The 22,907-nt window shown below is 41.5% G+C and overlaps 1 protein-coding gene across 9 annotated transcripts in view; it reads right to left on the bottom strand.

Moving 5' to 3' along the window:
• LDB2 (LIM domain binding 2) overlaps positions 1–22,907 on the bottom strand; it is a 196,936-nt gene that overhangs the window by 109,387 nt on the left and 64,642 nt on the right. For all 9 annotated transcript variants that reach the window (XM_088539981.1, XM_088539978.1, XM_088539982.1 and 6 more), the window contains exon 2: positions 13,518–13,620. In XM_088539981.1, the coding sequence (XP_088396107.1) occupies positions 13,518–13,620 (103 nt within the window). The remainder of the gene's footprint in view (positions 1–13,517; positions 13,621–22,907) is intronic.

Genomic DNA, 22,907 nt, shown 5'->3' with positions numbered 1-22,907 from the left:
TTCCCAGCATCCACATACAATTAGACAAGATAATGCATCCTGGATTTACTAGTTTCAGAGCTTCTAGAGTATTATCTCGCAGTATGGTCTTTCATGAGGGATAAGAAGTCAGAATTCTCAAAAATGATACTAGGAAGAAAATCCATCTCTCTCTCTACTTCAGGAATTACCACAACAGCTGGGGGGATCGCTGTGTCCAAGTTTCCTTGTGCACCCCTTACAGGAGGACAGACTTAATATAGCCCAGAACTGGACACAAAACAGCACTTGGGATCCATTCTTCTCCTTCCTCCTTCTCCAGTGTTTACCCCACTGGTAGAGATGACAAACTCTTCCAATCCCTCACATGTCCCTCAGGGCCTCGTGTCCCGTTCTCCCCAGCCAGGCCCAGCAGTGACCCTCTATTTCCAGCTATAAAGAGAAGTTGCCCTTGTGGTTGTGGTTGTCCCTCGCTGCTTCCTCTGCTGTGCAGTCGAGGGGAGAGGACGAAGTGGCAGGTACCAGAGAGCTCGGATATCCAAATACTGCAGAGACCGTTCCAAACTGAGCTTTTTGTATCACATTTGCAAGTCAGGACATTTTCGAGTGAGATTCCAAAGTGTGGCAAACTTACAAGTCCAAAAGAAACTTTCTTGATGTCAGGAAAATAACACCGATGTATGTCTGCGCCCTACTAGACTTGAAAGATTTTGCGTGACCTGACCAAACTTCAAAGGAAATGCAAGTGGTCTCCAGTAAAATTCTGTATGCAACATATTGCTGTTTGAAGAGAGGAGGAAAGTTAAAGCTAAATTCTGCTGGAGATTTCTTGCTTTCACCCAAGTTAGAAAAAAACACAGAACCAGGCATACCCCGATACCTTCCTGTATCCTGTTCCTCACTCTAACAGTAGGGGCAAATAGTGAGGGGAAGGAAGGCCCAGCGCATTCTTGTGGAGCTTCTTGAATGCAAAAGAACATCCAGGTTCTTCTCATCATGCAGTAGGAAGCACTTTGTTAGAGAGAGCTCGGTGTTCCCTCCAAAAGGAACTAATGCAGAAACAGCAGGTTGAAAACAAGTCCTCAAGGCTGCAGAGAGGCACTTGTGGACATCACGGAATCATGCACTGTCAAGGAAGGAGGTGGTAAGGGGAACGAGTGCCCCTTGTTGGTAGATCCAATAGGCCAAAGCCCCTTCCTGCCCCCCTCCATCTCATGGATTCAGATTATGCAGGTTGGGATGTGAAAACACACAAGGGAACTGGGCACTCAGCTGTGACACAAACAGAAGCGAACATCTAAGATGTCACATTAAGCAAAAGAGGACTTCTTGAGGCATACTGATAAGAGATGCTGATGCCCTCCTTTCCACCAGATATTTTTGTCACTTTTTGCTTTAAGGGAATACTGAAATTTCCTACTGTGTCACATGTCTGGAGCACGGGATGGAGGACTCTGTTAATACCCCTTTAGCAAAGGACAAAATTGGGTTGATTTCAAACAAAAGGATGCTCTCACATGGTCGGTGGGAAAACAAATAAGAGCTTCAGCCACTCCTGATATGTCTTGAGCCATTCAAGGCAACAGATTTAATAGTTAACATTACATGCGTTATCCCTGAGATAAATTCTGGCTGTTTTGAAGTGCCTGAGAAAATACTGTGGACCGGAAACTTAAGGAAGATCATCTTTAGTGCCATCGCAACTGTAAACAGCAGCGACGGCAGACAGATGAAAGCTTCCGTGCTGTTCTGGAAGAGAAATACATTACAGAAATCATAAAAGCATCTTCAGTGACAGCAAAGGAATCTATACAAAAGCACTGCAAGAATAAACAGGATATTAGCTGAAGTTTCATTATTGCTGTCTTAGGAGATGTCTATATTCGCGTTAGTTTAGGAATGTGATAAATCTGGTTGTTGCTATTCTAAGCAAGCAAGAGGCATCTAAGATTTGAAGTAGGGAGTTAGATTTCTTCTAGAACAAGAAAAAGAAGAAAACGTAACTTTTAAGAACTGTTTCCCCTGATCTAAGTCTCTCAACAGCTCTCAGAAAGCCCTTGAAACTAGTCTGAGCTACAGCTGAAATATCAAAGACAGGAAGAAACTTCCCTTTGAGGGTTTGTAGCTTCACTCATATCATCTAAGATGATTTCTAGATTTTGTCTCATATCATCCAAAGAAACTTGTACATGTTTTCTTAAAAGATTCTTGTGTTATCTGCCATATCTGCAACATGAATTATGTCTCTCTCATACATGAGAAATTAAAAAATTGGTAAATATTGTTCATTTTTAAGAAACAGAAATTTAGAAGCACATAGAACAGAAAAAAAAGTTAGTCTTTCAGTTTGTGCTGAGACTGAGTTCTTGCCATTTCTATAACGCTGAGCAGAACTCATCCAGACACAGGCAGCTAAATGCAATGTAAGCTGAAGAATAATTGTAGAGATAAGAAAATGGGAAAAATGAGTGGCAAATGATCCAGAGGAAATCTGAAAAGGAGCTGCTTACTTCAGTCCAGAAAATCTAAAACTCAGTTAAATTTGCAAACCAGTATTTTGATGAAGAGTGCTGGAGCTCTGCCATGAATTAATGAGCAGATTACTTTCTTTAAAAAGATACAGAGCTAGCTGGACACTAGCTTAACAAGGAATGAAAGAGAACTGCTGTACTGCTGTGAACCTGCATAAAGACTCCAGTAAATACTGACTTTTCAGCTCATCTTTGTTTTAAATCATGTATTTTAATATTTTTTCATGAAATACGTTCAACTGCAATGTCTGAAATAGTAGGTTTATTCACAGATAATCAATCAAAAACTATCTTTCCCTGACTGCTTTTTGAAAAGGAAAGCTATAAATGCATGACATTTTACCCAGCCTGTTGTGCCAGTAATCCTGGAACATTAACCATTATTTTAAGAAAAACAAAAGTTTCATGAGCGCCTGTGCCTTTCATAAACGATGGCTGAGATTTAAAATACAGTAGCACATCAGGTGTTTTCAAAGAACATTTTTTTTTCCCCCTCAAATGGCTTTCTGTAATGGGTATATTCATAAGAAGTTAGAATAACTTCTTTGGATACATTTATAAGAAGTTTACATGAACACTTGTAGTATCCTCTGTCTCTGCAAACTTTGGTCTTTGACCCTTTACATTGTCATTATAGAGATGAGGCATGCAAATATACAGCAAAATTTGCTCAAGCACTGTTGACTTGAATTTCTTTATAATTCACTTATTAGAATGTTTTTTTCATTGCTTCCTTCATAACTAAACTAGATTGATGTATCAAATAGTGCATTTTCTGAAATAAAGCAATGACAAAAAGATCAGAGTATAACTACGATTGTGCAAAGAAGAGAAAAAGATAAGCCCGAGAAAAGCTTGTCAAAAAATATCTGTAACATTTTTTAGTGGGAATGAAAGTCAGATGATAATGTGTACATGAAAAACGGTATAGCTATCATAATATAGCTGTCTGATTCAGTCTCCCCATTTTCTCTAGCACTAGAAGTGCTTCACAATTTCATGGAAAAGGACTCACGGTTGTCCCTTTCAATCCTCCTGACTTTTGCTTGCAAATTCAAAGCACACAGAAGTATACCTTAGATCCTATCAATGGGCCAGAGAAATATGTCATGGTCTGGTGGGTAGATGTATCAGTTTCATAAGGACAAATTATAAATGCTGTGCAATTGCAATAATCCTGATTTTAAAAAAGAAGTGACCAAAAGAAGAGGAATACTCTATTAGAAAGACATGCAAGCTAGAAAACTCTCATATGACAATATTATCTCATTCTAGCCGTGTTTAAAATGGCTATAACATGCTCATTATAAATATCTCTATAAATGTTGTTTTTGTTTATCATCCCTGCATATTAACTAGTGCTTTCCACAGATAGTAACATGCCATCAATTAATCATTCAACTTAATTGAATAATTAAGTCATGATACATTGTATAAACATACAAAAATATCAAATATTGATATTGCCCTCTTTTCTAGAAGAACGTAGCATGGAGGCCCTCCATGTGATATCTTTACCTCTGATATCCCTGAAGTCTAAAGGATGTAGCAGTCCTTGTCCTCTAGAGCTGATGGTGATGTAGCGATTAAGGCCAGGAGACAGGCACCCCTTGCTAACTGTCCAGGAAACAGTACTTCATTTTTTCCTGTATCCTGGAAGCGTCCCAAGCTCTCCCAGCCACCCAGCAAGCAAAGGGATGCTGACCCCCTTCTGCGCTTTCCCCACAGCCATCGCTTTGGCCTCAGAACCGGTGCGTGCACCGTGGGGCAGCTGGGGAGGACTATGCACGGATCGCAAGGGCCAGGCCAATGTTTCTCCCTTTAGCCTAACTGTGACTTGCCAGAGAGACAGGCATTGCTGCTGGTTCAAAAATTCAGACTTCATGGAGAGCTTTTATTAAATCTCAGTTCTCCTCTGTGGATTCACACCAGGTGGTGACCGTGCACAAGTTCATACCACAGGCCACGCACATCTTGCTAGGCTAAGTCAAAGTCTTCCCTCAGGATAGAATATCCTCCAGTCTCACCTTCAGTTTAATGCTACTCACCAGTTCATTCTAGAATTAATTTAATTGTGTATATATGATTATGAAAAGCTGAGCACTGAACAGAAACTGAAGAGAGCAGAGACTGTTTACCAGATTGAAATATTTTCTTGGTGTAAGGCCACCTTTCACCTGTTCCTCGCATGAACTCTTTTTTTTTTTTTTTTTTTTTTAAATAACCACAACCTCTAGCATCCCTCAGGATTGCAGAATTTGATGCACAGCTAGCCATGCATGGGCAACAGTTCCTGTGAGCCAGGCCCCAGCAGAGAGGCAGGTGTGCATGTGATCTTGAAACAAAAGTAGCTGTCAAATCAAAGATAATTTGCCACAAAAGAAGGCACTGATCCTCAGTTAGGGAACACCAGCCTGGTCAGAGGGCAGGACTATTTCAAAATAATGTCGTAACAGCAGGGTTTACAAAATAGAGTCTATTTTTAATCTCTCTAATCTCATTTTAAAATGGATGAACTGATTTACTTTAAGGCTGAAAAGGAGGGTGAATGAAGAAGCGTAAGAAATACCAGTTCATAAGCGTAAGGAAAGTTTTAAAGTCTCTGAGCAGCTTAATAGAAGGGACATAAATACAAACAGTTATCTAAGCTGGCTGCTATATATGTGCCACCAAAAATATGCTAGTTTAATGCTCCCTGGATCAGAGTTTCATTTTACCTCATTTTAGTGAATTAAATCATGTACTACAAAGGAATTCAGATCTGAATGAAAGGAACAAGATTGATATCAGGATGAAAAGTAATGCCCTATTAACTCAGGTCCAGACATTAAAGACAAAAATAAAATTGAATTACACAGTATTCTAGTATTTCTGGACTACATAAAATTGTATATTAAAGCCTTTTCCATAGTCAAATTGAGATGGGAGCAATAATGGATTCTTAAAAGGTACAACAAAATGGTCAACATCTTCCTTCAGGCACCCACTGAAATGATGCTGTCTTAAGAGCTGCTGCTGAACCAGTAACCGTCTCCACCAGAACCGACCTAATAAATTCCTAAGATTAACCCAGATCACAGAAGACAAGCAGCAGTTTCAAGCTGAACTGGTACGAGGGAGGCACCGCTGTTCAGGAAGGAAGAACATTCTAGAGGCGCCGCAGTGTGGGCACAAGGGCTCGGCCTGCGGGGCCCCTCTCAGGGCGGCTGGCAGGAGAGGCCTCAGTGCCCCGTGGCCATGCCAGGCCTCGTGCCGCGGGCAGCTTTCAGCCAGCGGTGCCGTCCCCGTGTCGGGGTGGCTCTGCACCACAGCGCGTGGCTAGTGGCCCCACGTGTTCCGGCACGTCGCCTCAGCTGCCCCTGCCCTCGCTGGCGTCCCAGAGCTTTGAGCCTTCCCTTGGCTTTCCCACCCGAACTCAAACCAAGGTGTTAGCAGCACTCAGTTTCAGCACCTTAGGTCCAAGAGAGGTGAAAAAAGAGGAGCAGCTTTGCACATGAACTGGCACCTCTCCCAGCCAGACACAGGTGCACTCAGGGAGGCCTTTTGGAGCCAGGACCTTCTTGGTCCTTCTTGTGGAGCTCAAAATGTCACAGAACTTGATCATTCTGTGCCAAATCCAACATATTCCCGTGAGCAGTCCTCTGTGAGGTAAACAGCTAAGAAGGCCCATCTAGTGGTTGCATTTGACTTGAAAGGTCCTGAACAAACACTGCACCAGACCCATCTCTCTGCTGAGAAAACGAGGCTATAAGCACCAGAATGAACTTAACACCAAGGCATAGAACCTGCACGCATCAAACCTGTGGAACAACCATAGGTCAGTATCATTTTAAAGTTAGTACAGTCTGGACTGAAGAATTTGATACAGTAAAGAATGACAGCCCCTGTAAAATAAGTATATTAATTTAAGAAAACTTCCAAAGTGAAACTGGGAAGAGTATCACAGTGTCCAGAATCAGTTTTTGGCTCTATAATCACAGTGCTGCAGCTGACCTAGTTTAAAAGTATTTTTATAACAATTCCATAATTTTAAGTGGTATTGCATATTGTATTCTATTGAGTCATTTTAATATATTATACTACAGTAAATATCTACTGCCTAAAAATAAGGTATATCATATGGAACTACTGGCATCATGGAAATACAGTGTAGAAGTTTTACTTTTTTATTTGTATGGTAAATACATAAAATCATCCATATCTTCACAATAAGTCCCATACTATATTAGGATGCATGTTTGTACATTTAGCTGTTTTCTATTTGTCTGTGTATTATATGTATGCAAAATCAAGTCAAAGGTAGTATTTTTAGTGAACTTTTTATTACCTGCTCTTAAAAAGCACTAGCACCTAAAAACCTTGTTCTGCTAATGGTCCAGGGCCATGAGGTCTACAATACCACTACTGACAGTGTAAGTGTGTATATACACAGTTTCAAAATGGTATAAGTTTACCATAATGTACAGAAAACTCCCAGACCATTAGGATTGATATTTTGATTCACCTGCTCCCAAGGATTCAAAGGAAGAAAAAACTTCTTAAGTTACATCTGTTTAGTTATTCAGTGCTCTATAAAAGGGAATTCATTTCTAATACCTTCAGGCAATCAGTATGCTCTAAAACATTATAGTTTATCCTGGTTGCGAAGAAAACTCCAGAATACTTAGTTAAATACCTATTGGAATCTCTTTGGTGCAGAAAGAAGATGAAAATATCAAAATATCCTCTATCACAATGTTTCCAGCTTTCTCTGGTATTGCTTAGATTATTTCTAGTGTGAGGTATCTTACTTTAGAAAGAAAAAAAAAAAGAGTCTTGTTTCTGATAGGAAGATTTATGAAAAACCTTTGCAACCACTGAGTAGTTTATTTGGGAGTAGCTAGGCTAGGTGCCTTGCACAGTCTCCAGAATTAGCCAAACAGTATCAATATTGTTAAAAATGAGAAATCGCAGGGTGATTTTAATCACGAGAAGTTTAGCACCCAAGATGCAAAAATCATCTCAGGACTAGGGATGCTGCCTGAGAGCAAGGGGAGCACTTGATGTTCCAAAGCTCAAACTGGCCAGGAAAGAATATGGAAAGAAACTATGAATGAAAATTAAGAACTTGTTATACACAGTTGGTAAGATATCCAAAACCCCACCATGACATCACGAGCAACAGAACCACTTTGGCTAAAGAGTTAGTGGCAAAATGAAGCAATGATTGGAAGGAGAAAAAAAAAGAAAAGAAACGTGACAGCATGCTATCTATAAAAACAGACATTATGAAACAAAACATACTAGAATGAGATTCTACAGATGTCAGTGAAGAATCTAAGGATGTATGCACTAGGGAAAATAAGAAAGTTTTTGAAGTATATTCAAAGCCAAATATATCTAGAGAAAGTAAATTTGTTGATCACAATAAAAAAAAAAAGCCCTTCTGTTCTACACTTGGAAGAATGCTGATCTTGAGGTGACCAAGTACTTCCTAGTCCATCAGCAATTAAAAAGGATCTCAAATAATGTCTATCTGGTGATAGAGATAAGTGTATAGATGAATGCACTTTGATACTTGTTACACATTTGAATGACTATGCTATATTCTTACTAATTTTTAGTAATATACAATATTAATAAAGCACATGTTGAATGGGTTCAGAACATTTAACAAACCAATTTTACAAAGTAAATATTGATTGGAAACCAACACCTGGGGAGGGGAGTGGTGACCCACAAACATTAGGCCTGATTCTAAAGACCCTTTTATCCGTGGGCTGGGATTAAACTCGGTGTTACAAACAAACTTTGAAGGTGGAACATCAATTACAGGAATGGTACATAAAGATGAAGGCCAGGCAGCCGCACAGGATAATCTGTCTCACTTACTAAGCTAGGTCAATTTACCACGTTGTACCTGAATGCTCAAATCATGTTTCATGACTGGAATTTCTCTGGAAAAGAGAAAGGGGGTGGGGGTGGAGGGAAGAAAGAGCATGTACCTGGAAATACGACAATCCGTTTCCCTTGGCTTATTGAATTTCCCCTGTAGGAGCTGTGCGAGGAGCCAGCCGCCGCAGCGGGTGCGGACAGCCCCTTGGAGGCAGCTCCTTGCCCGGGCGGGCAGCGTGGGGCAGCTCAGGCCCGCGCTAGACCCCGGCGTGTGAGAAATCCTCCAGACACAGGTTTCCATCATGGCACTGGCAGGAGCTCGCCAGCAAAGGTGTGGGAAGCTACTGGTGAATCCCTGCTTATAAACACGGACAGGGCAGAGGGGATTTGTTTCCAAAGAAAAGCACCACTTGCAGCTCACTTGCCAGGCCTGCACGGTTACTTGTGTGAAGACACCTCCCTATGGGATTCCAGAGGCTTAGGCAGGAGCCTAGAGAAAATCGTTGAAGCCCAGAGTTTACTGCCCTCTACAATTACTGCCCACAAAATTCTGCTTTTTCTAACTTTCAAAGGAAATTTGAAAAATGAGGAAAAAAAAAATCAAAGCAGGGGCAGGCATCAAAAAGGGGGAAGAAGAGTAAACACATAAAATGCAAAGCACGGTGAAGTCGCATGGAACAACCCAAACAAACTGAACTAAGCAATTAAAACGTAAAACACGTATTCAATTATCATCTGAAGACTCAGAGCAGCAATAAAACTGGAAACACTTTATATCTTTCTAGGAATGCGCAGATCAAAAGAGCTCAGCTTGTCCCTTCCGAAAATCCTACTTTTTAAAACAACTGTGTAGCATTACGCAACGGCGTTTAAAACGTGGTGATGGAAGCCCACGGGACCTGCCTGAAATTCTCTGCATGTCCTGTATGTACAAGCGCAGGAAATCCATTTTGAAGGCTCCCTCGTACCTGCACAAGCATTTTAACAGCCACAAATGCGCTTGTGCTTTTGATTCCTCCCAGTATCCATCTCCTCCATGGACAGTTTTTACCGAAGAAGATGGAGCCCTAGCCAGGCTCTAACGTCCTCCCCAGGGGAGCTCCCCAGCTGGGGTGCTGCAGGTGCCCGTGCTGGGAAGGGGTTAACCCCGCGCACCATCGCGGGGAGCGCTGCCCGCCCGGCTGTCACTCAGCTGTCAGCCCCGCACGTCAGCGCCGCCGCGGAGGCTCTGCCGCGAGCTGCCACTCAAACCTGCTTCGCTGAGCTCTTCTGGAAATATTTTGTCTCTGCGAAACAAAGAGCCTGGGCAACAATGGATCAGAGTCTAGTATTTACTCTTTCACAGGGGTAGCAGGCTCTTAACAGCAACAAAGATGTTTTATCCACAACCAGGAGAAAAATTCCCTGCATTATGCACTTTTTTTTTTTAAATACACTTAAAGCTGGTTCAGATCTTGACCCAATAAAAATCAAGGCGTAATGAAGTAACACAAATTTCATTTTACTTTCACTGCAAAATGCATTTCACAGTTTTACTCCTTGAGTTTATCTGTTGAATGCAATTCAGGGCAGGTTAAAACAGTAAATACCTCCTTGGTGTTGGGAGCCTTATCCTGTCTCCAGGCATTGGAATACATGGTCTTTCTCCCTGTGTTAACTATAGCCAGAAAACTAGAGAACACACCTGTAATTTACAGCCTTGTCACATTAAAGTGTGTGTGTGTGTGTGTGTGTGTATACATATATATATATATATATATATATATCTCCACTACAGTATAAAGTGTGTATATATAGATATATATAGTAGCATTTTCCATTGAAATTCAATTTCAACATGAAGTTTAATAACACACCAGTGGCATTCATAGATAATAGCAGACCATAGGAATAACTAAGGAGTATAACCAAGCAGGAATGGGGTTGGGTTGTTCTTACATCTACAGAAATAAAATACTGAGAGAAAAAGCAGCAGAGAGAGGGCACAGCAGCGATGTCAGGTCTGGTACAGGGTCTTTGCATTCAAAGTTGAGCCAGGCTTTCAAATGCATGTCTATAGGAGACAGAAAAATGTTCTGCAAAGGTAACTGGGCTAAGTTTAACAAACCTCGCAATCAAAGTAATTAGCACTGGCAGATCACTGAACTAACAGATCTCTATTCTTTCCAGAGCCCAAATAAGTATCTTTACATGCTGTGCAATATAGATATACAGGCACTTTTAAGGCTACCTCAAGTAACAGTACCCAGTGCTGTCTTGTGCAAAGTAAACTAAACATAACCCAGGGACTTAAATTTTGTGCTCTGACCTGTATCAGTTTTCCCCTACAAATTAATAAATCTGAGGACTGATAGTCTAGGACAAACCCTGCATACTGAAAAGGGAACCTAGCAAAGGGAAGGAAACCACTTTCCTCAGTATATAGAGAAAAGCAATAAAAAGTGATAATGTAAAGTTATGCCTAAAAATATTTACGGTGTTCTCATAAAACTTTGGTTTGGGGTCATAAAATCAGATGAGCACCTTAGTTTTCTGAGACAAACACCCAAGTTCACAATCCTTGCAGTTCCTTGGATGCAGTGTATATTGAAAAAAAAAAAAAAAGGAGGTGAGGAAAAGTATATATTTTTAAATCTTGTAATATTTTCCACAAACAGTGATTTACAGCCTTAATTCGAATGCTCTCAACATTTTGTTCTGAGTACGGGACTGAGGCATCCAGGTAACAGGCAGAGGGTGGAGACAGCTGGTTGGGAAGAAGGCCAGGAGAGGCTGTGACAAAAAACCCTTGGAGCGCTTGGAAAGGCAGATAGAAAAACAAGCAGAGAAAAGAAGCCCCAGAGGATTTGGGGACCATGGTCATGGTTAGAGAACAGAAGATGAGAGCATGCAAGTTTGCAGCAGGTCCCCAGCAGGTCCCATTTTCCCCCAGAAAATGAGGTGCCAGCCACAACCACTGCCCGAGACGTCAGCAAATATCTCACAGATGGAGGCAAGACAAAGGGATGCAATTTTGAGCTGAATCCAGGAGCAAAGGCAAGAGGTCAGCATCCTTCAACTTCAGCTCTAGAAATGACTTGGCAAAGGATGCCCATTTCTCTTTTCTAGGCTAATCTTTGCTCTGCATTACTGTGCCTTCAAGAGCAAGAACAATTTCTCTTTTTGTTTTTTTTTTCCCCTCTCCCTCAGAGAGAATTCAGATGTTTTAAATCTCCACTAAATACTAAAGACTTTCTATGTTGGGGTGAGGAGGCAGGTGATGCTCTGAGCACTGAACAGCGGGTGCAGACCTGCTGGTTTTACCTGATCCTTGTCTAACCTCCACGCTCCCAGTGCAGCCACTCGCGTTTCCTGCCCTCTCACACCGGCCAGCATCTCGCTGCTTCCCGGGAATAACGCCAAGCCGTGAGGGCTCGGGGAGGTGGCGGGATGCTCCAGGGCCGGGAGCGTAAATGTGAGCAGGAACTTGGGCAGGGCTGCTCCCAACGCCTGCTCCGACGTCAGCTGACGTAGAGCTCAAGCCCACTCTTTATAGCACCGATAAATAGGAAGACTGCTGGTGTCAGTAGGAATCAATAAGAGAGCAGCTCAGAATTAGGTAAATATTTACCAGTGAAGGAAGTGGAGTGTGAATGAATAGAATGAGCTCTCTATGCTGGGCTTAATCACAAGTGCTTAAGAACAGCAACACTGAAAGCTGCTTCGGTTTGTGCAGAGGTCAGAAATTAAAACCCCAAAAAAGACAAAAAAAATCACGTGCACTAGTTGGTTTTAAAAAATGTGCTCACAGTAATTTGATCTTTCAATCACGTTTATCAGGAGCAATGCTAAGAAGCACTCTGTAGCAAACCATTGCGGTTACAGATCGCACAGCCATTATCAAGCATTTGTGACAACAGGAATATTTTACCCTTTGACAAATTCTTTCATATGCAGCAGTGCTTTCCAGCAACACAACTCCCTCTGATCTAACTGGACATTAATTGCTTTTTTGCTGATGTATCTGTGCCTTCTGGACTGATAACACAACTAGCAAATCTGATATCTGACAAGTTGACTCAACCTAATCAGGACAGATCAGCTGTTACCAATGTTGCTATAGGCTGTAATTTGAGGACCTTTACAGAGTTATCACTTGCTTTGAAAGGCAAGAAACTGTAATTCTGTCAACACTAATCCCAGAACGTGCGTTCAAAGTGGCTGTTATTTTTACTTCTGGAGAAGGTAACACTTGTCAAATAAATACCTGAGATAATTGATAAAAGGAATTAGAAGTATGTGAGTGATACACTGACAATCAGTCACTCTTGAGAAAAATAAGAACCTTGCAAGATTCGGAACATTAAGCACAGAGCACAAGCTGTCACTGTGAAACAGGGGTCGCTGAATGGAGTGAAACAATTTGCAATGCCGTTTTTCAGTGTTTACTTATCTCCGTGTTGCTTAGTGCTAAAGCTGAGTGAATTATTCCCTTCAAACAATTTGTTCAATGAATTTTACCTCCTTTTTTCCTGCTTGGAGTAGGTGGGCAATGGATATCAGTGCCATGAGATTTATCCACTGCTTCATTTTGGTTAAGATTGCATTTAGCACTTGACTGCTTGACTGTGATTATTCACACAATACCTGGGCATCCTTACTGTGTGCAAGCAGCCTTAGTCCATGCAGCTGATGGACTAACGATTATACCATCGGGGATATATTTTTATTTATTTATTGAATTTCTCTTTGAATTTAGAAGCCCTTCAGGTGGGAATACTGAAATTTGCTGCAAAGTGCCTTTTCTGTGAACATTTTGCCCATAAGAGTTAACACTTGCATATGTGTGGAGAGCAAATGAGCAAAGAGCACAAGCACAGACAAAACAAATTAATTCAAATATTTCAGAGATTATATTGCATTATTTGCCCTGCTCCACCAGGAAACAACTTATTTTCATATAATATAACACGGAGGAAATCCATAACCTATCTGTCCTAACAAATTCCAGCCCATGCAATTAATCAATGGAACTTGATGTTTGTTAAACATAACAAAGTGACTTTGTCATTGCCAGGTTCTCAGCTGTCTCTTATTTTCACAAATATATAGAAACACAGTCTTAAAATTATAAACAATAAATGTGTCTCTTACTGTATCGCTTTGGTCCATCTTCCAAACAAAATGAAAGGGTTAAAGTTGCATCGTCTTCAAAAAACTCAGTTGCAAAGGCATCCCACCAGAGGTTGTCACTATCCTAGGAGGCAACAGATCATGCACTTAACAGGAGGCAAAATGAAAATATGTTCTTCCTTTTTTAAAGAAATTCTAAAGGAGCAGGCACAGTTTCTGCGTCCTTCCCTATGATTTTGGGATATTGATGTCTATATGATATTTTGAACTAATTTAGATTGATACTGATATTTTGAACTCTTAGATAAGAGTTTCCCTCTAGTTTAAGAAAAGAGGTAAAACGTTTCAATAAAGTTTCATTTTGTCCAGCACAGCAAATATGAAGGGAAAAAAAAAAAACAGAAAGAAACACCTAACTTCAATATATTTTGTTACACCTTAAAACGTTCTTGTAAATTACTTGCATAAGGAGCAATTATGACTTTTCCTCCCTTTTCATATCTGCATATCTCAAATGTTTGGTCCTAATCATGAAAAAAACTCAACATTTAAGTCTGTAATACTACATAACCTGATTATCAGCACTGGTTGACAAGAAAGTATTTTTGAAACCAAATATAATAGCATTGTACTTATATTAAATACATTGAAGTGGAATGGCCATCACAGGTTAATCAAATACCAGCTAGTTACTTAAATGTAATCGTTGAAAGAAGTCTTTACTTTCCTATACAATGCATGAGGTGAAAACAATATTTAGAGATGACCTGTGTATTCTTGTGTTTGCAGTTAATACACATACTCAGAACATAACAATTATTAAAATAGCATGGAATATAATGCACACACCAGTCTACCACTACAAGAGGGCTGTTGCCTTCGGAAACATTTCTGGAGCATTGGAGATCAGCAACAAGCGTCCAAACGTCCATGCTCAGCGCTCGTCCAAGCTGTGTGGTTCGCAAGGCTTTGCTGTGACATCTGCTAACAGCAGAATCTACCTCTTGCTGGCCACCAACACTAGTCACTAACTATGGACATGCTTATTAACTGCATTTGACATCTCTAGTGCATGGTCTGCTGCTCCGCCGAGGTCCTGAGATTTAACCCACTTGCTACGCGCAGGAGGAGCCCGAAGCTGGAAATACACGAGGAAAGACGCTATCGTCAGACTCCTCATCACCACCATATCACAAGCACCTCGGCAGTCCTCCTGGGGTGCAGGACCACATTCATCCAGGCTAGTGAGCAACGAGCTCCTCTTGAAGCCCGAGTGATGTGTAACAGAGTGAGGAGACATTTGTTACCCGCACGAGAAAAACATGCCTGAGAAAATGCTGATTTAAGACAAAATGTGCACCCACCATATTCATTATTAGTGCACACAATAGCAATGTGATTTCTTAGTTCTGCTCCCATTTCTTCTAAACATGTTATCGTGGGGTTTCCCCTCCTGCCTGCTGAACAGAGTCTTTACTACCCTACCACTTCCCACTACCTTGATCACTGTCATGCAGCCAGCAACAGACTGGCAAGGACACATTCTAGCGCCCCAGCTCCCATTGCAGAAGCCCAAGAAGCTTCTTGGCAGGTTCAGAGCTGCTGGTGCTGCCCTTCCTTATGAAAACCAGCCCCACATGGCAGCACGACAGGGCCAGGCATGGCCATGCTCTCTCCATAACTCATCACACCCACACACAGGCATCAAAAATGCCCCTGCTTGGCCTAGAATGGTTGCCACAGAGAGTGGTTTCTCTCTGCTGTCTGCCAGGATAGACCAGCATGCACCTCACGGGCTCTGCGCATGCAAACCCCGCTGCTCTCAGTAGCTGAGGAGCCATGACGGCGAGGCCCCGAGCGGCCTCCACAGCTCCCTGCTGCGCCCCGAGCGGTGCCGCTCGCTTCTGGCGCCTGTGTCGGTCGGTATCTCCAGCCCGCGCGGTAGTTCACTGCCTCACGGGCAATTAGGGGCCACCACTCTTGGCCATTTGCCAAAGGAGAGGCTGAAGCATTTTGCAAGCAGGGTCTTCTGGCCATACGTCTTGTCGCTGCAAGGGGGAGGGGAGGAAGGGATTTAAGCAGTGCTACAAGCCACGTTTGCAGCTCTGCCACGGGAAAGGAATTCTGCATTTGGAGAGCTGCTAATGCAACACCCACCAACAGGAGAAGCAAGAGGGAAGCATGGCATAATTGTGATGCAAATACACACAGGAAACAGCACGGAGTGCAGCACAAGGCCTCCCCTCAAACCACACATACTTGCACTCTCTCTTACTTCCAAGAAGTCTAAGAAAATGTGGAGTCGGAATTACTGTGGATTCTCTCCCTGGATAAATAAAATATCCACACTGTCACATTTGAATGTTTTCCAAGGTCCTTATCTTGTGATCCTGCATTCTTTTTAGCAGGAAGTAAAAATAGAAAATACCTCCCCTGCACATACCTACATATGTGTATACACACACACACCCCTTAACAGGATCCATGACCCCTCTGTCAAGTCTGGAGACGCTGTGCTCTGCTTAACTCTGCTCCAGCCCTGCTCACCTCATAGCCGCATGGTGAGGATCCCAAAAGCCACATTCCTGCCCAAATGGAAAAAGAAATGGATCGATGTCTTGTGAAGAAAACGAGTAAAATCACCCCCTTTTTCCTGCAAAAGGGGGCTGGTGAAGGCAAGGCTGCCCCCAGGCATCTTTAACTTCTGCTCTGACAGGTTACGGGGGATTTTGCCAGAGTAATTATTTTTCTATTCAACAATAATGAGAAATTACCATGGCAACCTCCTTTTCACATAGTGCACTCACACACTCAAACATTGAAATAATGGACTAAACATAAAAAAAAATCACTCTGAAAAATATATTTTAATTAAAATAAACTTAAAGACTAGGTCAAAGGTGAGAAAAAGGCAGGGACAGTCTTAGGATTGGACCAGAAGTGAAGGTGACACGCGGACGCATCCAGTTACCAAAGCAGCAAAATACTTCCCACCACGACCATCACCATTCCTTCTGATCACCGCCATCCCTATTACTATTTGTAATTTGAAGCATGGTTTACCTCTGAATGGGGACACCAAATAAATGGAAGCCTAGGGGTTCAATATTATCTTTTGGACTCTGATTTCTTTGGCAGATGTAATCAGATTTTAAGTACAGTGATGTTCTTTCTCCCCCTCCATCTACTAGTCCCCCATAGTCACTGTGGGATCTGAGAGTCAAGCTTGGGATCTTCTTTACACCTTATACACATACATGATTAAGAGCCTGCAAGCCAAATGAGGCTTTTCATTCTGCCTATGATGGTGATTGCTGAACCAAAATAGATGTTGCAGCTGGGCTATAAGGGTAACTGAGCCTATGCCATTTTCTCCAAATTTCTTTATTTTCATTTAATAACCTGGAAGGCAGAATAGAGAGCTCAGGTATCAGCTCAGCCCATGACCCCATGTTTGGGAGAAGAAGCAGGGAGAACTGGAATGTAGACTAGAACTGGAATTCAAAATGATTTTGACAGATTGCAGAAATGATCCGAAACGAAGATGAAATTCAATAAGTGTTGTGACAGAAGCACAAATACAAAATGGGGAATAACTTGGTAAGCAGCACTGTAGGAATAGGCCAGATCATAAACCAAATATGTCAGCAATCTGTTGCTGTTGCAAATAAGGGAAACTTTGCAAGTGTGAGAAACGAGACAGAAATCCCTCCTGCTCCCTGAGTTTCTCTCTGGCAAGATCCACACTGGGACATCCCATCCATGTTTGGGCTACTGAGTTCAGTTCCAGGCTACCCACAGCCCAGGGTCAAGGACAAGCTGCAAGAGTCCAGCTGAGGACAAGGACCTAAGGTAAAAAATGAAGAACCAGGTGTATTTAGCTCCAGAAGGAAGAAACGGAAGGAAGGAGTACAGCAAACAGTCTTCCACCATATAAAAGCCTGCTCTGAAGAGAAGCCTGCTGGCCTGTTCTCCAAAGCAGACCTGGAGAGGCAACACCAGCCACTCGCTGCCCTGGCGGGGCCTGCTGGGCCGCGGCGCAGCCCGGGCCGCCTCACGGTGCGCGGCGGCGCCGCGCGGCCTCCTCCCACACACCGCTGCGGGCGGCGCGCGAACAGGTGCGAACAGCCCGTGGAAAAGACACTCATGAAAACAAATGCACCTGACTGAGTGCACGCAGGAAGCACATATGTGGCGAAACGGCGCCTTTTTTCATATAAACGCTTTTCAGGGAACAACTGTGCTTTAAACATGAGCCTATGTGGCTTGGCATTGCGCAAGGCAGAAATAAAAAGAGAGAGTGCCCTTGGGAGCTTCCATTTTTCTTCTGGCACTTGCAAGCCTTCCCTATTGACACTTACTATTTTCAGAGCTCTGTACGTTCCCGCTCCTTTTGGCAACACGCGCGCGTCTCATTCTTTCAAGCTAATGCTGCCCAAGGAAACTGCTGTCTCCCCAAGGGAAGAATGTTATTCCACCACTCCCCCCTTTCCCAGCAATTCCAGCTACACTGGAACTTTTAAAATGCAATTCAAGATAAGATTTTGCCATTAAATACACCTGTAAAAACGGCACAGCCATTACAAATTATGAAACTTGCAAGATAAAGTATCATAAAAATTCTGACGCTAATGTTTATACTCAGAGCACACTGACAGGCCATTAAAAATAAAATGCCAGAAAACTAGAAACTAATAACCTTCACCAGCTTCAAATTGGACCTGGCTTGAACTTGCTCAAGGTATTTAAGGTTCTAGTATGAATTTCACTGAAGTAAGAAATTAACAGGAATCCATACATCTTAATTTTATACATTTTGACATTTGCGTGCATATCTGTAGGTCTGACCCTACAATGCAGAATCTTATCCTGATCTGGCATAGGGCTTTTTGCTATAATTTATACCAATTCTGTCCAGCATAATGATATCCTGACAATCTTAAATTGATTTTCTTGGAAACAATATGAATGGAGCAAAAGAATGGCACATTCCTGGACAGTACACAGGTGGGAAACCTGTATAACCAAAGGGCCTTTTATCATTGCTTAGGATAAGGAGCAAAAACAGACACAAGAAAAGAGTGCGACCAATGCTCCTTCAGAACAACTCTCCTGCCAGAATGTGGTACCAGTTCCACTGCAAAATAAATAAATAAATAGGAAAAAAAAATCTGGTTGCACAGGGCTATCCCAATTGCTTTTGCCATTCTACCTTTTATTATTATTATTTTTTAATCTTAGATGCGTTCTACCCGTAACCTTGCAATTAATGGCGTCTTATGTGATGCCTTTAGCTGCCCTCCCCCAGCTAGGAATGCCTGACTCTCCTGCTTCCATTTGTTATTTCACACATACTCACAGTTTTAATGGTGCTGCTTGCTTTTACTTCACTTGTGTGGCTAAATGCCATTTCTCAAACAATGTGTAGTAAAACTGGCAGAAAGAGTTTAAGACTTGGCTTTGGTCATAAGTAGTTTTCTGTTCCATTATATACTTCTAGCTTCTTGCCAAAACTCTACTCAGTGCCCAAAGCATATCAGTTTCTTCAGATTACTTATTAATTACGTTGTTGTTTACATTCCACTTTGGAACTTATCTTAGTTTGTGCAGTAAAGAAACAACATCGTGTTTCTAATTCACTGAAATGTTTCTAATTCACTGAAAAGACAGAAAACGGTTGTGCAACAAAACACACCACAAATACTGCCTCGAAGAGAAAACGCATGCTGACTCCCATGCAAAAAGTGGGCAAAGACTCTATTCCTGATGTAAATTGTGAGGAATCTTAAGAATGAGATTTAGAGGTTTTTGCTGATTAAAAAAAAAAAAAAAAAAACAAACTCGTAACAGAAAGCTACTCTTAAAGTCCACTGGAAGACCTAATATATCAAGGATCAAACTTTTATTGCCTATAGTAATCTGCGATAGCACCATGCCATGAGGTAACAAAATAGAGGAAAAAGCAGTAACTGATCATTTTGTGAAAGGGAAACTGAGAAGCACACATTAATTATCTGAGTCCAGATACAAGTGGGAGAAACAAACAAAAAAAGATTAGAGCAGCTGTGCAGAATATGCAATGTGATTCATGTTATTTTCCTGATATGCTCTGAACCTGAGGACCAGAGACTCAAAATCGCAGCAGCAGAACAGTTATACAGTAATTCTTCTGATCTTGCAACCCAGTTTGGCACAGACCATTTTGAGATAGTTCCACTTACATTCTCAAATGGCAGGTCCTCACTCAACAGTTAAATTAGGAGTTGAGATGAACTGAAATTTGCTGACACTGGTAGGGAGAAGAGCTGCAGCTCCCGTATGTTTAGGCTGCCCTATTTCTTTTTATTTGGTCATTACACTATGCCTGGATGAGAGACTTTTTGTCAGACTGCTTGTGGCAACTGCTTGCTTGCAAATAGCAAGAAAAGTCCACGCACAGCCATAAAAGTATAGTTATTCCATTACATCTAAGCCATACAATTTTGCCATCTACACAGATGTCATATGTATTTCAAGTTGGACATCATTTTAAAACTGGAGTTCTTAGAAAATCTCTATAATTGTAACTTAAGCTTTCAAGAAAAGATAAGATGGTAAGCTAGCCAGTTCAGTCTAATAATAGAATCCACAAAGAATGCCTCAGCTCAAACCTCTTATTTGTCATTGTTTAAATTTTACTGCAGCTTGTGGACAAGAGAGGAATGAATCCTTAAATACTCACTCTGTGCATGAATCACTTTTCCCCTACAGCAAACATACACAGATTGCAGTGTTTTATACCATCATTGTAAGCAATACATGGCAGAGAGGGTTAATTTATGAAACTGGTCATTTCACATGCATCTTTAATTTCAAATAATTATTTCTACTCCTGACTGGGAACTTGTACCTATAACACAAGAATGGTACATGAAAGAAAGGAGAAAAACCACCAGCAATGAAGCTGGTCTCCAGAGGAACCTTTTACCACCAGTCCACTATTATCAACACAGGACCATGTTTGGTATTCCACAGCAGTATATTCAATGGCAATCAGAGGATGCTCTTTTGTCCTTCTTACTCCAAATACTTCATAAGATCGCCTTTGGTCTCTAGGGGTAAGACCTATATTATGGCTGCACAAACAAAAAGACTGGGCATTAACAACAAAATTCTGACCGTTATGCAGTTGTTAACACAGACACATCCACCCCTAGCGTAGCAGCTGTTTGGCCTTGCTGCATATAGTGCATGCTAAACCCATATGCAGAGTTGTCTGAAATTTCAGGCCTCTCTTCAGTCAATGTGCAGATGTCTCTAGCTGCCTGATAACAGTGAAGGGTTTCCTTTGTAGTGTTCTCCATCCATGATCATTGCAGACAAATCACAGACTGGAGTTTGGTGTTTATCAAAAATCAACTGTGGTTACTCATCTTTTCTCTGCAACAGAATACTCAAAAGCCCATCCTTTGAGAATGGTTTATAGAGATGAAATATTAAGTGTGTCTATTATCTATTGTACTACTGTCAGTCATATAAATGTTCTTATTTTATTCTGACATTTTGACCCAGTTTCTTTTTTACCTTGTTTACTTCCATCTATATGAGGAAATGGAAGCTACTATGCCATCTATCCCAATGAAAAGGCAATAACTAGTGTTGCCATCAGTGAACACAGAACATCAAATATCATATGTCATAAGGGCATGGGAAAAAGTAACATTCCCAGCAACATCAGTAAAAGAGTCTTTCTAGGTGTATCTACCCAACAGAAATGATCCAGAGGCCCTAAAATTTAGCTAACAAATGCTTGTGCCAGTTTTTCTTCACATTTTTTTGAATTTCTTAGCTGTAGCAAAAGTATTTTTCAAGTTAATTCATATATGTATTATGTATTTATTAGAGCTACTACCCACAGACATTTCTGCCAGTTGGCAATGCCATTCTGCAGCAAATGTTGCATGTACCTTGCAGAACCTAAACTCTGCTCAAGAGGCAGAGAAGAAAAAAGTACATCCAAGTTCTTAATTAATTGAGTTCTTAAATTCATAATTAAGTTCTTAAATTCATATTTTAGACTCTACTTGATCAGATTCCCAAAACCACTGCATAATTAGTACTATCCATATAACCTAGTTGAGATATTAATCAGCTGAAGTGGCCAGATGCTCAGGTTTTTGAATATAGCTAAATTTGTTGCTTGTCGTTTGGGCTACAGGAATGTATGTGCACGCAAAGGTAGACATTTTTGCTGAGATTTTCAGAGCTGATGAAAAGACCCATGCATCCATTTCCCCTTAAATTGAGTGAAAAGCTGATGCTGGCATATTGTATGCAGCACTCCAAATCCCAGCATGAGAATGACACTTGCTGAATGCAGGTTGGAGGGCGATGACAGGGCTGGAAATCTTTGCACCCCAAGCCAGTTGTCTGAATTCATAGGAGATAAAAAGCCTCCTGGAGATATCTGTCTCTTCACTGACTGTAGAGGGAGCCTAGGGAATAGCTCAGGCAAACCATCTAACTTTTACAGGGATAAAGAAGGTAAGATAAACCCCATCCAAGATACCCACACAGAATTTAAAATTGAAGAAAATTGGTGGAGGTTTGGGGAGCTTACATGCTGAAGAGCAGGACAAACATAAGCAGAAAGCTGGGAGAAACAACTGTATCTGCTTTGTCTAGATTTTTAAAGTCTTGGCAGAAAAGATATATATATATATATCTATATCTATATCTATCTATCTATCTATATATATATATATATAAAATCACTTTTTTTTTTTAAAACTCTCATAATGCTCAAAGCTCTCCAGGTTGCCAGGTTCCTGCTGTTTCATATAAAAAGCTCCAAGTGGCAGACAGAAGTTGGAGCACTGGTTAAAGATTTCTCTGCCAGTACAAAATGTTTTGAATGAAAAAGATGTGATTATTTGCCTGGCTTCCTAACTTCACTCCCCAGCTAGCCACACTTGCCAACACAGGCTGTCATGCCCTGTATTTCATTTATTTTTTCAATACTAAGATATTCCCAAAGGAAACACAATTAGGGGTTGTTCAAATGTGTCTTCCTATAATCTCAGAAATGCAAAATAGTAGGAAATCCTAAGTCAAGACAACACACACCAAGTACTGCCCTTTCCCATGTGCCCTGCCGCTACCTTCGTGTCAGCCGGACGCCGCCTGTTGCGGCACACACCAAGGGGCCTGGGACAGGCACCTCTGCTCTGTGCAGAAACAAGAATCCAGGGCCAATGTCTGCCCCCCAAAGCAGCAATGGGCTGTACTTGAGACCCTACAAGATTCTCTGCATCAACCCTTGTCCCAAAATGTACATGGTGGGAAGCACTATCAGCACGGAACAGGAGGCTGCCAGAGCTGGCATTTACATTCACAGATTAAAATTCTGATAAAATGGGGATGTCTGAATCA

This window comes from Tinamus guttatus, unplaced genomic scaffold (genome assembly GCF_059628265.1).
Source record: "Tinamus guttatus ecotype Peru unplaced genomic scaffold, ASM5962826v1 Tinamus_guttatus_pri_ptg000052l, whole genome shotgun sequence".
Lineage (NCBI taxonomy): Eukaryota > Metazoa > Chordata > Aves > Tinamiformes > Tinamidae > Tinamus > Tinamus guttatus.
The sequence above is the reverse complement of the archived record's forward strand: the minus strand, read 5'-3'. Positions and strand labels throughout refer to the sequence as shown.